Here is a 15344-nt window from a genome sequence, read left to right as displayed (position 1 = left end):
ACTTTGTGCTTTGAGATATTCAGGGCCACTGTTGATCATTTAGGTCTGGTGTGAGCTCTCTTTAACATCCTCTGGGATAGATGACATTTCCCCTATATTTTAGATGAAGAATCTGAGGTTCCTGGTATTTAAGTTCACTAGTCAGTTAGGAAATCACAGAGCCAGGATTTGAAGCAAATCTGCCTTAATGAAGCCCAAATTTACTAAATAATCTCCCTTCTTTGATACATTCAACCAACTCTACAATACTTAGCTAATTTTATATACTTTGAAGGCCTCTCTGGGGTTTCTCTCTTCAACATGATTAAAAATCTCTTTCTTTAAAAAAAGAAAGAATAATGGAAAAGACAGTCAGTCTAGTTTTAAATCTTCTATGTTGGAAAAATGATGGTCCTCAGAAGTTCCCACCTTGATGAAACTGTGAATTACAGATCTCAGCTGTCTCGGATCCGCACTTAGTTCGAAGCAGATGAGTTTGAGTTTATCACCTTCCTCACAGTTGACTTTGGTCAGTCGTCCATACACCAAGACCTCCATCTTCCCTGTATTATCTTGTATTTCATACAAAATGATGTGTTCATTCAACACTTTTTTCTGCAAAAGAAAATCAACACCCTTCTCCTGAGAACTGGATCAGGTTTCCACATCTATGAGAAACACAGGGTGTGGGTATAAACTTTTGTCTCTGACAGGTTAATATGAGCTGGAGGTTCAGAATGAGGGGTAGTGATTAGCTTAAAATATTTTGTTCAGAGAATTCTCCTTATGAGTCTGAGGATTGCCACTAATCATCATGAAGTAGATTATGTCATTTCTGTAATTCTTCTTCATTGTCTATTTATTCATTCCTCCCATTCTGCCTGAATCCTGAATCTAGATCATCTAATCCCATTGTTCTAGGTTCCTTCTCACTCACTACTCACTAATTCTGCATATGCACCTGTGTACACAGCCACTTACACAGAGGGCACAGGAAACAACAGGGGTAGAAGGAAAGACACCTTTAATGGAATATGGAACAAAACTTCCCATAGAAAAGTAAGGTTGGCTCAGTTTAGTATTTCCATGATGAGTTGGGACAGAAATACCTTCACTAATTCTAAGAGTTAACCCAAATTCTGTGTTATGCACAATGAATCATGGAACACTACATCACAAACTAATGATGTAATGTATGGTGATTAACATAACAATAAAAAATTTAAAGAAAGTAAAAAAAAAAGAATTAACCCAAATTCTGCATTTTATTGACCATATTAATAAATTGAGTATTTAAAAAAATTTTTTGGGGGGGAGGGCCCATTGGAGAGGGAGAGAGAGAATCTTAAGCAGACTCCACACCCAGCATGGAGCCCAATGTGGGGCTCAATCTCAGAACCCTGAAATCATGACCTGAGCTGAAATCAAGAGTTGGACGCTTAACTGACGGAGCCACCCAAGCGCCCCATAAATTGAGTATTAAACAACATGATTTCTCTAGTCTTTTCAATATCTATATTCCCTATTAGATAATGCCAAAGTCAGTTGCCCAACAATATTTTGATGAGTGAATGTGAAGAGAAGAGCACTTTAGGATTCAGATGATCAGAATCTTAGCTAACTATTGGAAACAGCTGCATTTTAGGGCAGAGTCGTCTTTTTGTTTTTTACTCTGGTTGTTACAACTAGCATCCAAGTTTGGGAGGGTAACTATTCACAGGTAACTTAAGCTGTCACTGAAATGGATGGAACAAAACTCAAACAAAATCATAAGGCTATGTATACTAATAGAAAGTCTGCACTGTACTGGACCAGGATACCTGTAAATGGATCATCATATCTGATAAATGCCAAGGATTCTGGGAAATCTCTTTCTGTAGAATTTGCATGGCATTACCTTGGGAAGCAGAATATGAAGAGTTTTTCTATCCTGTATCCTGAAGTGGGAAGCTTCTACCCAACTACCCTGGTCACTGGGACCTTGAGTTCCTGTGTTTCAGGCGTTAACAAGTCAGACCTTCAAATTCTGCAGTTGCAGAGGAAATAGTACAAAACAATGGTGTTGGGCTTACCTTATGCACCTGATATATCCCACTCACAAATGTTCCTGGCTCCTGTGAGTAAAGATTATTGATTTTAGGAGTCGCATTTGCATTTTGGATCAGTCTGCTTGAGATTTCCATCTTTCGGTCAGCATTGACATCAGACACACATGTGGCATCATACACCTCCAGGAACCCATTGCGACCATAGTAATCTGATATGGTGATGACTTTCTTTGGGATGAACTTCTCCTTCAGGCTGACATGAAAAACCTTCACTTGGAAGAATTGGCTTTCAGTAGCCACAGTGGCATGGAACATCTTTCTCTCTGCTTCCATGAGATCATATGTAAATGGTTCTGTTGCTTTCAGCACCATCACTTCCTTGGGGCCCTTCTGGAAACCCTCTTCTATGGAAGCTTCTCTAGGTACAGTCTTCAATCTTGGTTTCTACTTGGAAGTACACACCAAAAAGAGCCACAGTTAAGAAAGGGAATACACAGTCACTTTCTAGTGAGAGTCACCTAAGCTCAATGTTGAGCCTCCAGAAATACCTGATTGGCTAGATTTGGAAAAAAATGAGCTAGGCAGAAATGGCTGACCTGGTATAATGTAGCCTGTGAAAGACATGGAAAAGAGTTAAACAAGATTTTACTTATTTTCTTCATTGTTTTATGAGTTTGGGAGGAATATTTTTTCTTTAAATGTGATTAATCCAAGATAAACAGTATTTCTCCTAGGAGAGCTCTGTCGAGCATAGAGGAAGTGGGCAATAGCCATGTTGTTGTGAAGGGATTCCTGGTAGAGATGAGGATGAATATATCATCTTAATTTACCAATCAACTCATTTTAGTGAGCAAAGTAAGATATAGGGAAGGAAATAAATCATCCTAACATCACTGACAGTGGGAAAGTCTCCAGTCAGAAACAACTGATTTCATCTGGAATCAATCCCAGTAGATGTCACAATTGAAAGACGGAAACCACTAGCCGTTTTCCAAGAAGTACTGTGCTAAAAAGAGATTAAACAAGCACTGGAGAATCTCATGAACTTCACTAATTTGGAAATGCCCTGGCTCCAGGCTCTTGAAGAGTAGCAGAATGAGCCATCTGAAAATATGCTTCCTTGGCATAGAATTATTTTGAGCTGATTATTTAAAAAAAATAGCAGATACAGGAAAAGCTCTACAAAGAGAATAGAAATTGCCCTTTTGTAAGGAACATGCATTTGTAAGAGTGTCTCTCTCTCCACCAGGAAGAGAAGGACAATTCTAAATCACAAGAAAATCTTATGATGAAAAATGACCTGACTGAAATCTGCATAACAAACACACTTGTTTATCCACTTTTCCTGGTAATCTCCATAAGTGGCCTCCACACCTTCCTTTCTCTTGTCTTTAAGCTGAAGATGATATTTTAGCTGGTGGTTTAGGCCACCTCGAAGTTACTAATTTTTCCCTGGTTTCTCCCAGGTATATATGAAGTATATATATTATAACAAACTTCTGCTTGTTTTTCTCTTATTAATCTGTCTCTTATTATATAGGAGTCTTAGCCAAGAACTTAGAAGGGTAAAGGAGGAGAATAATTTCCCCCTTTACCACACTTCTCTGTTGGAATAATGGCAGGACCCTGAGGAGAAGCACATCAGTGGAGGAGCCAAGTGTCAGGGGAATTTTTCTGATATCCTGTCTCCCCAGTGGCCTGAATCACATTAGAGTTTCAAGAGAGCACTTGGAATTGGAGGGAAGTATTGATATGTAAAAGGAAGTAAAAGAAGTATGAAGGCAAGGACAAAGGTGGGCTCTGGAGGCCTCAGGGTCAAGTACGAGGCCACAAGTTGGCTGTCACAGAGACTAGCAATGCTTCTTGTGATCTGACCTGGAAAACTATTATGAATCTACCCTGAGGCTCATGGAAGCATATCTAATGGACACATGTTCTTCTTTTGCTCATTGCAGGTCTGAGGAATACTGGAAATAACCTAAAGTCAAATAATACAGAATTATTTTTCTAATTTATGGAATAACTGTGTAATTTCTCTTATACATTAATATAAGAATTTAAATCTACATTGGTTGACTTAAATAGCACTTTAAGGCATATTAAGTGACAAAAAACCCCTCAAATTGGATTATAGAAAAATATGTCATGTGACAAAATGATATTATTTGTACATACGCAACAAAGGGTAAAATCAGAAAGACTATTTTCAAAATGTGATGTTTGATGTAAGAGAGATCAGACCGTAAAAATTTACCTATTTTTTTCTGTGTATCTCCATTTCCTAAATTTCCTAAGATAATATTATTTATGTAATAAAAAAATGGGAGAGGAAGAATGGGTGATAATGCTCTGGTTGACTGTATTTCTACACCTTCTTCCACATAAGCGGTCTCTGTTGTGCATTGAGGGAAACACAAAAATAAAATCAAACAAATAAATGACCAATTATATCCCGTGTGGATATAAGGATGATTATCTGTCCACTGGCTCTTAGGTTATTTTAATGCAGAGGGGGATATAATTAGAGTTGGAATTTGAATTTAGGTGGGATATTAAAATATATACCCAGTAAATAAATGAGTGATTTAAATAAAGAAATAATTGTATGCAGTTGGGGATTACTAAGAAGCCCTTCCAGGGTTCCATTGGTCCTTGTCATCATCTAACAAGGAAGGGAAATACTGGAAACAGGCACCTTGTACCTTGGTTAAGGAACTGCTGGATGGGGTTTTTGGCAGCGTCTGCAGAATGCAGGGAGAGCTTGCACTTGGGCATGTGCTGGTTGCTGAAGGTTCTAGAAGCTGGCTCTGTTCTTGGAATACCTGCATCTTTATGGTGTCATCAATTTTGGTGGTTATATCATCTTTTCTCCGTAGAAAAATAGACTTTTGTTCTTTTTTGTGGTTGTTTCCAAAATTAGATGAAATATAACATGCTTTCATTTCATTCTTACTCTGTAAAACAGGACCTTAACTCTACTAATTAGATCCTGTTGCAGGGGGACTAGGAGTGAATATGCAGACATCCTACCCGTACCTTCCTCTCATCTCAACCAGGATTAGACATCTCACTCTGCAAATCTTAAAAGATTTCATTGGTCTGAGGTAGAATATGGTGGCTCTACATTTCCTGCAGAACTGGTCCAAATCAACTGATGAGGTATAACTCTCAGAGCTATCTTTCTGTTGTAAGGATAGCATGTCTCACACAAGGTTGGCCACATTTATGGGCACCTATTAACTCAGCCTTTCTCATCAAGTACCCCAGGTTCTATCATCTGCTCTTCACCATTTAGAAGATCTAGCCCTCCATCCAGTGGGAGCTCTAATCCTAACCCTGACGGAGACGTTCTCTCAACATGTGATTTCTCATCCACGGATTCTGCTGTCTTTACAGAGTGGGCCAGACAACCTGAAACTTTCAGCATTCTGAGCTGTGTTCAGTATATTCAATATCCCACCCAAACCATGGCCACTGGCTGTACATTTTCTCAGTAAGTTTGGGAAATAGCGCTGTAATCATGGGCCTTTACTGCCTTTCATTGCTTAATGAAAGCTATTAAATATTCACCACATTAGTTAATTAGCCACAGTTTTCAGCACTTCTGACGTTCAGTAATCTAATTTTTAAAGTGCCAATTGTTGAAAGGCATATTACAGAGCTGCCTCTATAGGGCAGCTTCTTGATTATACAACCTCTAGCCACCCTGGGCACCTGGCGTATGGAAACAACCCCAAACCTAACACTAATGGCTTAAATGTATAAAAATGAATTGTGGACATTTTAACGTCAGCATATCTACTCTAGATTAGGGATATGCCAACTAAATGTTAAACTTTCGATTTCAAAGTCTGGATTTGAATCCAGTACCAGTAAATGCCCAGTGCACAGAAATGTCTGCGTCATTGTTTTTCCATGGATTTTCAGAAGTTTGTACTCTGCTCCGATAAACAGTATTTCATGGTTTATGATGACCCTGTTGATGGCAACTCTGTTATAAGTAACCTTCCATTCATGTCAGCCACAAATACTTAGTCATCTTATTGACAGGATCATCTTGAGCTATTACTTTTCAAAATTCAGTGATCAGAAACTGGAATCACAATAATAGGACTTAGATGATGAAAATACAATCTTCATTTGGATAATAGTTTGAATGCATAAGCTGGTCATTTTCTCTAAGAGTATATCCTCAACCTCCCACCTGGTTCATGAGTCATGCCATTCTCTGCTGCTTGCTTCAAGGACACATAAAGCAGAAATCAAAGGTGAGAGTGATCTGTTCATGGCTTTGAATCCAAAAAAGCAAACAAAACACACATCCTAGAGAAAATCCTTGGGAGACCCCGAGATGAGTCAGAGCAAGGCTTTCCTACTCACGTAACGAAGCACAGACTGAATGGTCAGAAACCATTTTGGCAGGGGTCCTGCGCATGTGGCCAGACCCCAGAGGAGGAATGATACCATAGAACATGTAGGTGTAAGAGAGTGAGGGGGCAGAGGAGCCTCCCTGGGGTCCCTGTGCTCCCAGGAAGTTTCAGGGCAGCAGAAGAATTCTGAAGTGAGAAGAAATGACTGTGTCACATACACAGGCAGATGGGGATGTAGAAATTGTCACTTCCAAGCCAGTATGCATGGCAAAAGTAGAGTTATCTTGAGATGGGCACCTATGTCCTTGTCATAGCAAAGAGACAGGGGGACTGAAGTTCCAATGACCAGATGAGGTCACACAGCCATGGCTGCCTGGTCTGGAGGCAAACAGGAAGAGGTTGTTAGCTCCATCCAATAAGTATGTCCTAGAGAGACTGTGGAGGAATTATCAGTTATGGGGACATCAGGAAGAAGAAGGAGACAGAACTTGAGAAACCCTGTCCATTGGGAGTCTGCCCTCAACTCTATGTGTGTGTGTTGGGGGTTGGGTCCAGCCTGGGTCAGGGGGTAGCTTGGATGGGGTAACAAACTATACTAGACGTCAGTGATTAACATGCTGTCTTGCCCATCCCTCAGGTTGCCTGTGTATTCACCACAGAATGGACATTGTACCCCTGAGTGCTGGCAGCCACTAGGGCCACGTCAGGGCAGTACAGGAGGCAGGCTAGGAAAAAGTCGATGCATGTTTGTAGGCACTCACCTGTCTACCCTTGCCCTGTCTTGCCCTATCATCTGAGGTTATTGTGCAGGAAGAAAGCAGAACTTAGGTGCATTCTAATGGTTGCAAAAGTTGGGCAGGAAAAATAAAGGGGCCCATGAAAGGGAGCAGTGGGAAGATGGGATGTATTGTGGTCTGAGCATTGGGGAGGACTTGTCAGAGGAAACGAGTCAGGCTGGGGTCCGAAGGGGGTGTCTCTGGGTCAGTGAAAAGATAGGAGCAATGAATTCCAAATCACAGAAATGGAATATGTTTACACAGCTGATGTGAGAGTGAACACTGAATGCTGGACATGAATCCTGAAGAATGGTCAGTAAATCAGGAAGAAATGGATGAATAGAGAACATAGGGGATAAACATCCTCTTTTATTCATCTCTAATTGTCTGGCCACTTCACACCCCTACCCCTGGACCGAGCCAGTAACCCTCTTGAGATTGATTAAGAATTATGTCAAAACGCATACCTTGCAAGTAGCAAAAGCCTTCTAATACAACAAAATCTCAGTATCTGCATTTGATAAACTAATGGGAGGTTTTTGGTGTTTAGAGTATTTACACATTGTAGGGAATTACTGAGAAGCTCTCTCAAGGTCATGAGGAATCCAAGAGCATGTTGTGGAGAGGTACAAGTAGTGGGAAGGGGAAGATGGTACCTTGGTTGAGGAACTGCTGGCTGGGGTTGGTGGAGACATCTGAGGAGTCTGAGGGTAGCTCCAAGTTGACTGTGTACTGGTTACAGAAGGTCCTGGAAGCTGACTCTGTCCCTGGGTTGGTTGCATCCTCTTAGATTCAACATTTTGTGTGATTTCCATTTTCATTTTCTGAAAGTAGTTTCCCCCCCTGGTTAATGGTTTTCAAGGTCAGATAAACAAGAACATCCGTCTCTCTCTTCCTGTCTCTCCCTCCCTCACATTCCCTCCTTCACTCTCTCTTTCTCTCCTCTCCCCCTAACACACGCCAGGATCTTCACTCTGGAATTACAGCACATATTTAGATACCTCCAACATCTCCCCAGTTCAGACACCAACCAGGATTACAAATGCCACTCTGCAAATTTTAACAACTCAGATAATTCCAATTTCATTGCTCTGTTGTGGAATTCTCTCCTACTTCTGCTGCAGACTGGCCTATGTCTCTTCTCCAGGAGAACACTGGATTTATGGACTGATAGAAAATCCTACCAGGCTCTAAGAAGAGCAGGTCTCAGGAGGATACCGGCTGGGTTTAAGGATGTTTTATTAACCACGTCTCTATCTCCTTGCACCTTGCACAAATAGGCATACTGGTGTCCATCACCTGTTCTTCGCGTCTAGAAAGCCCCATCTTCAACCACTGGGATGCTCTGTTTATCATCCCAGAGAGATTCCCTCAGACTCATAATTCTAGAGGCAGGATTCTGACCAAGCAACCAAATCCTTCAGAGATCTCGACAACACACAGGCTCATGCAGGAATTGCCCTAGGCCATTCCAAGTACCTGGATTTTCATAATTGTTAAGCAAGGGCAGGGAGTGTCAGTAAAATCTTTGCTCTTGACTACTATTACTTTTACTAATGAAAGCCCATTTGTGCCATTCTACATCCAATATAAATTTGCCACAGTTCTACCACTTTTGGGATTCATTTGTCTGATAAATAAAGTGTCACTAGTTGATAAAGCTGTGGATGAGGGAGCTCCTGGGAATAGCTGCCTCTGGTGCGCAGCTTCCTGATTAGAGCAACATCGGACCACCCCCTGCCCCTCATTCCTCATTAGAAGGTGTTCAGAGCCTGGGCAGTGGAAACAAAGTCCAGACATGACCCAGTCTATTCATCAATTTAAAACAATAAATTAATAGATACTGTAACATCCACACCCCTACCACGGACTCAGTAGTGCCCAGTAAGTGTTCAAGTGTAGAGTTAATGACATTCACTGTCTGGCTGAGCCTTGTAGAAGACTGTTAACCTCTACAAACCTCACTTTTCTCGTCGGTGAAATGGGACTAACAATACCATCTGAGTGATAAATAATAAATGGTCTTATAAGGAAGGACAAGATCACTCACACAAAGCACACAGATATTAGTATCTAGTCACTAAATATTCAGTACAGAGAAATGTCAAGACTGTCAGTATTTCATGTCGATGCAGGGAGCATGCATTTCCACTCTGATGTGCAGATATTTCATGCTGTGTGTGTGACCCTCTTGATGGCATGAGAAATGCTTTCCTAGTACAAATCAAAACCCCAAACAGATAGCGCCTCACACCAGTCAGAATGGCCAAAATTAACATGTCAGGAAACAAATTTTGTTAATGATGCAGAGAAACGGGAACCCTCTTACACTGTGGATGATGCAAGGTGGTGCAACCAGTCTGGAAAACAGCATGGAGATTCCTCAAAAAGTTGAAAATAGAGCTACCCTACAACCCAGCAATTGCACTACTAGGTATTTACCCCAAAGATACAAATGTAATGATCCAAAGGGACACCTGCACTCCAGTGCTTATACCAGCAATATCCTAAGTATCCTAACTGTGGAAAGGGCCAAGATGTCCATCCACAGATGAATGGATAAAGAAGATGTGGCATACACACGCACACACACACACACACACACACACACACACACACACACACACACACAGGAATATTACTCAGCCATCAAAAAGGATGGATTCTTGCCATTTACTTCGAAATGGATGGAACTGGAGAGTATTTTGCTGAGCTAAATAAGTCAATCAGAGAAAGACAAGTATCATATAGTGTCACTCATATGTAGAATATAAGAAACAGTGCAGAGGATCATCGGAGAAGGGAGGGGAAATGGAATGGAAAGAAATCAGAGAGGGAAACAAACCATGAGAGACTGTCAATTATAGGAAACAAACTGAGGGTTGCTGGAGTGGCAGTGTGTGGGGGGATGGGGTCACGGGGTGATGGGCATTAATGAGGGCACCAGAGGTGATGAGCACAGGGTGTAACTAATGAATTGTTGAACTGTACATATGAAACTAATGAGGTATGGCATGTTGGCTAATTGAATTTAAATAAAAAAAAGAAGCTTCTCTATTTACTTCTGCCACATGTAGTAATTTTTTTTCCTTTAAATTTTTTTATTGTTATGTTAATCACCACACATTACATGATCAGTTTTTGATGTAGTGTTCTATGATTCATTGTTTGTGCATAACACCCAGTGCTCCATGCAGAACGTGCCCTCTTTAATGCCCATCACCAGGCTAACCCATCCCCCCACCCCCCTCCCCTCTAGAACCCTCAGTTTGTTTTTCAGAGTCCATCATCTCTCATGGTTTGTCTCCCCCTCCAATTTATTCCCCTTCATTCTTCCCCTCCTGCTATCTTCTTCTTCTTTCTTTTTTCTTAACATATATTGCATTATTTGTTTCAGAGGTACAGATCTGTGATTCAACGGTCTTGCACAATTCACAGCGCTCACCATAGCACATACCCTCCCCAATGTCTATCACCCAGCCACCCCATCCCTCCCACCCCCCACCACTCCAGCAACCCTCAGTTTGTTTCCTGAGATTAAGAATTCCTCATATCAGTGAGGTCATATGATACATGTCTTTCTCTGATTGACTTATTTCACTCAGCATAACACCCTCCAGTTCCAGCCACGTCGTTGCAAATGGCAAGATCTCATTCCTTTTGATGGCTGCATAATATTCCATTGTGTGTGTGTGTGTGTGTGTGTTTGTGTGTGTGTGTGTGTATAAACCACATCTTCTTGATCCATTCATCTGTCGATGGACATCTTGGCTCTTTCTACAGTTTGGCTATTGTGGACATTGCTGCTATAAACATTGGGGTGCACGTACCCCTTTGGATCCCTACATTTGTATCTTAGTGTTAAATACCCACTAGTGCAATTGCTGGATCATATGGTAGCTCTATTTTCAACTTTTTGAGGAACCTCCATACTGTTTTCCAGAGTGGCTGCACCAGCTTGCATTCTCACCGACAGTGTAGGAGGGTTCCCCTTTCTCCGGATCCCCACCAACATCTGTCGTTTCCTGACTTGTTAATTTTAGCCATTCTGACTGGTGTGAGGTGGTATCTCATGGAGGTTTTGATTTGGATTTCCCTGATGCCGAGCGATGTTGAGCACTTTCTCATGTGTCTGATGGCCATTTGGATGTCTTCTTTGGAAAAATGTCTGTTCATGTCTTCTGCCCATTTCTTGATTGGATTATTTGTTCTTTGGGTGTTGAGTTTGATAAGTTCTTTATAGATTTTGGATACTAGCCCTTTATCTGATATGTCATTTGCCAATATTTTCTCCCATTCTGTCGGTTGTCTTTTGGTTTTGTGAACTGTTTCCTTTGCTGTGCAAAAGCTTTTTATCTTGGTGAAGTCCCAATAGTTCATTTTTGCCCTGGCTTCCCTTGCCTTTGGCGATGTTTCTAGGAAGAAGTTGCCACGGCTGAGGTCGAAGAGGTTGTTGCCTGTGTTCTTCTCTAGGATTTTGATGGACTCCTGTCTCCCATTTAGGTCTTTCATCCATTTTGAGTCTATTTTTGTGTGTGGTGTAAGGAAGTGGTCCAGTTTCATATTTCTGCATGTGGCTGTCCAATTTTCCCAACACCATTTGTTGAAGAGACTGTCTTTTTTCCAATGGACATTCTTTCCTGCTTTGTCAAAGATGAGTTGACCATAGAGTTGAGAGTCCCTTTTTTGGTTTTCTATTCTGTTCCATTGATCTATGTGTCTTTGTGCCAGTACCATACTGTCTTGATGATTACAGCTTTGTAATAGAGCTTGACGTCCGGAATTGTGATGTCACAAGCTTTGCTTTTCTTTTTCAACGTGTCTTTGGTTATTCAGGGTCTTTTCTGGTTCCATACAAATTTTAGGACAATTTGTTCCAGCTCTGTGAAAAAAGTTGATGGTATTTTGATAGGGATTGCATTGAATGTGTAGATTGCTCTAGGTAGCATAGACATTTTCACAATATTTGTTTATTTATTCTTCCAACCCATGAGCATGGGACATTTTGCCATCTCTTTGTGTCTTCCTCAACTTCTTTCAGGAGTGTCCTATAGTTTTCTGAGTACAGATCCTTTGCCTCTTTAGCTAGATTCATTCCTAGGTATCTTATGGTTTTGGGTGCAATTGTGAATGGGATCGACTCCTTAATTTTTCTTTCTTCTGTCTCATTGTTAGTGTATAGAAATGCCACTGATTTCTGTGCATTGATTTTATATCCTGCACTTCAATGAATTCCTGTATGAGTTCTAGCAATTTTGGGGTGGAGTCTTTGGATTTTCCACATGGCGTATAATGTTATCTGCAAAGAGTGAGAGTTTGACTTCTTCTTTGATGAATTGGATGCATTTTATTTCTTTTTGTTTTCTGATTGCTGAGTCTAGGACTTCCAGTACTATGTTGAATAGCAGTGGTGATAGCGGACATCCCTGTCATGTTCCGGATCTTAGGGGAAAAGGTCTCAGTTCTTCCCCATTGAGAATGATATTCTCATTCTTTCCTGATTAAAACTCTTCACAGTGTAGGGATAGAGTGTCCATGGAGGTATGGATGGACACTCTATCCCTACACCCTTCACCAAAACATGAATATATCCATGTTCATCAGGGATATTGGTCTGCAATTCTCCTTTTTGATGGGGTCTTTGTCTGGTTGGGGTCAAGGTAATTCTGGCGTCATAAAATGAGTTTGGAAGTTTTCCTTCTATTTCTATTTTTTGAAACAGCTTCAGAAGAATAAGTATTATTTCCTCTTTAAATGTTTGGTAGAATTCCCCTGGGAAGCCATCTTACCCTGGGCTCTTGTTTGTTGGGAAATTTTTGATTACTACTTCAATTTCCTTGCTAGTTATGGGTGTGTTCAGGTTTTTTATTTCTTCCTGGTTCAATTTTGGTAGTTTATACATCTCTAGGAACGCATCCATTTCTCCAGATTGCCTCATTTGTTGGCATATAGTTCTCATAATATGTTCTTATAATTGTTTGTATTTCTTTGGTGTTGGTTGTGATCTCTCCTCTTTCATTCATGATTTTATTTATTTGGGTTCTTTCTCTTTTCTTTTTGTTAAGTCTTGCCAGGGGTTTATCAATCTTATTAATTCTTTCAAAGACCCTGCTCTGAGTTTTGTTCATGTGTTCTACTGTTCTTCTGGTTTCTATTTCATTGATTTCTGCTCTACTCTTCATTATTTCTCTTCTCTTGCTGGGTTTAGGCCCTATTTGCTGTTCTTTCTCCAGCTCCTTTAGGTGTAAGGTTAGGTTGTGTATTTGAGACCTGTCTTGTTTCTTGAGAAAGGCTTTTATTGCTATATACTTCCCCCTAGGACTGCCTTTGCTGTATCTCAAACATTTTGAACAGTTGCGTTTTCATTTTTATTTGTTTCCATGAGTTTTTCAATTCTTTAATTTCCTGGTTGACCAATTCATTCTTTAGTATGATGCTCTTTAGCCTCCATGTATTTGCGTTCTTTCCAAATTTCCTCTTGTGATTGAGTCAGTTTCAAAGCATTGTGGTAAAAAAATATGCAGGGACTGATCCCAATCTTTTGGTACCAGTTGAGACCTGATTTGTGACCCAGTATGTGATCTATTTTGGAGAATATTCCATGTGCATTAGAGAAAAATGTGTATTCTGTTGCTTTAGGATAGAATGTTGTGAATATATCTGTGAAGTCCATCTGGTCCAGTGTGTCATTCAAAGCCCTTATTTACTTGTTGATCTGCTTAGATGATCCGTCCATTGTAGTGGGGGGGGGTGTTAAAGTCCCCTACTATTATTGTATTATTGTTGATATGTTTCTTTGATTTTGTTATTAATTGGCTTATATATTTGGCTGCTCCCCTGTTAGGGCCATAAATATTTACAATTGTTAGATCTTCTTGTTGGATAGCCCCTTTAATTATGATATCATGTTCCTCCTCATCTCTTATTACAGTCTGTGGTTTAAAATCTAATTTGTCTGATATAAGGATTGCCACCCAAGCTTTCTTTTGATGTCCATTAGCACGATCAGTGTTTTTCCACCCCCTCACTTTAATTCTGGAGGTGTCCTTGGAGCTAAAATGAGTCTCTTGCAGACAGCATATTGATGGGTCTTTTTTTTTTTTTTTAAATCCAAAGTGATACCCTGTGTCTTTTGATTGGGACATTAGGCCCATTTACATTCAGAGTAACTATTGAAAGATACAAATTTAGTGCCATTTTATTACCTGTAAAGTGACTGTTACTGTATATTGCTTCTATTCCTTTCTGGTCTATGTTACTTTTGGGCTCTCTCTTTGCTTAGAGGATCCCTTTTAATATTTCTTGTAGGGCTGGTTTGGTGATCACAAATTCCTTAATTTTCTATTTGTCCTGGAAGATTTTTCTCACTCTCCCTATTTTGAATGACATCATAGGTGGATAAAGTATTTTTGACTGCATATTTTTCTCATTTAGCGTCCTGAATACATCATGTCAGTTCTTTCTGGACTGCCACATCTCTGTGGATAGGCTGCTGCCAATCTAATGTTTCTTTTTTCATACTTAAATTCAATTAGCCAACATATAGTACATCATTACTTTTTGATATAATGTTCAATGATTCATCAGTTGCATATAACACTCAGTGCTCATCATGTCATGCGCCCTCCTTAATGTCAATCACCCAAATACCCCATGACCCCACCCCAATCTAATCTTTCTGCTTTTGAGGGTTACTGACCTCTTGTCCCAAGCTGCTTTCAGGTGTGAATTGTTTGCTTCAGGAAAGACATAGCTGCAGATCTCAAGGGTAATATAGGTCTGTGTCTGGTTTTGAGGCAACAGAACAAACAGAACCCATGCCCTAGAGAAAATCTTTGGGAGACTCCGTGATGGGTAAAAGCAAGGTTTTTCTGCTCACTCAATGAAGCACAGACTGAATAATCAGAAACCTTTTTAAAGGACTCCCATGCAGGTGGCCGGATGCCAGAGGAGGAACGAAAGCATAGCATGTGTAGGTGTAAGAGGGTGAGTGGGTAGAGGAGCCTCCCTGGAGTCCCTGTGCTCCAAGGACATTTCAGGGCTGCAGGAGGATTTTTATGAGAGTAGAAATGACCTTGTCACCTGTATAGGTAGACAGGACTAAGAAAGTATCACGTCCAAGCCACTATGCATGGCAAAAGTAGAGGTGTCTTGAGATGGGTATCTATGTC

At 40.5% G+C, this 15344-nt stretch overlaps 1 protein-coding gene across 4 annotated transcripts in view; it reads right to left on the bottom strand.

Annotated features, from left to right (window-relative positions):
* LOC114199139 (interferon-activable protein 203-like) overlaps positions 1–15344 on the bottom strand; it is a 61082-nt gene that overhangs the window by 19432 nt on the left and 26306 nt on the right. For 3 of the 4 annotated variants that reach the window (XR_015766511.1, XM_028090931.2, XM_028090930.2), the window contains exons 6-8: positions 7830–7997; positions 2052–2471; positions 409–594 (exon numbers count right to left, since the gene is read on the bottom strand). Coding sequence is in view for 3 of the 4 variants with exons in the window: in XM_028090931.2 (XP_027946732.1) it covers positions 409–594; positions 2052–2471; positions 7830–7997 (774 nt within the window). In the remaining variant the exon portion in view is untranslated. The remainder of the gene's footprint in view (positions 1–408; positions 595–2051; positions 2472–7829; positions 7998–15344) is intronic. The other variant, XM_028090933.2, reaches the window with a different exon arrangement.

This window comes from Eumetopias jubatus, unplaced genomic scaffold, assembly GCF_037043125.1.
Source record: "Eumetopias jubatus isolate StellerSeaLion01/CBP00866 unplaced genomic scaffold, mEumJub1_p1.0 scaffold_12, whole genome shotgun sequence".
Taxonomy (NCBI): domain Eukaryota; kingdom Metazoa; phylum Chordata; class Mammalia; order Carnivora; family Otariidae; genus Eumetopias; species Eumetopias jubatus.
The sequence above is the reverse complement of the archived record's forward strand: the minus strand, read 5'-3'. Positions and strand labels throughout refer to the sequence as shown.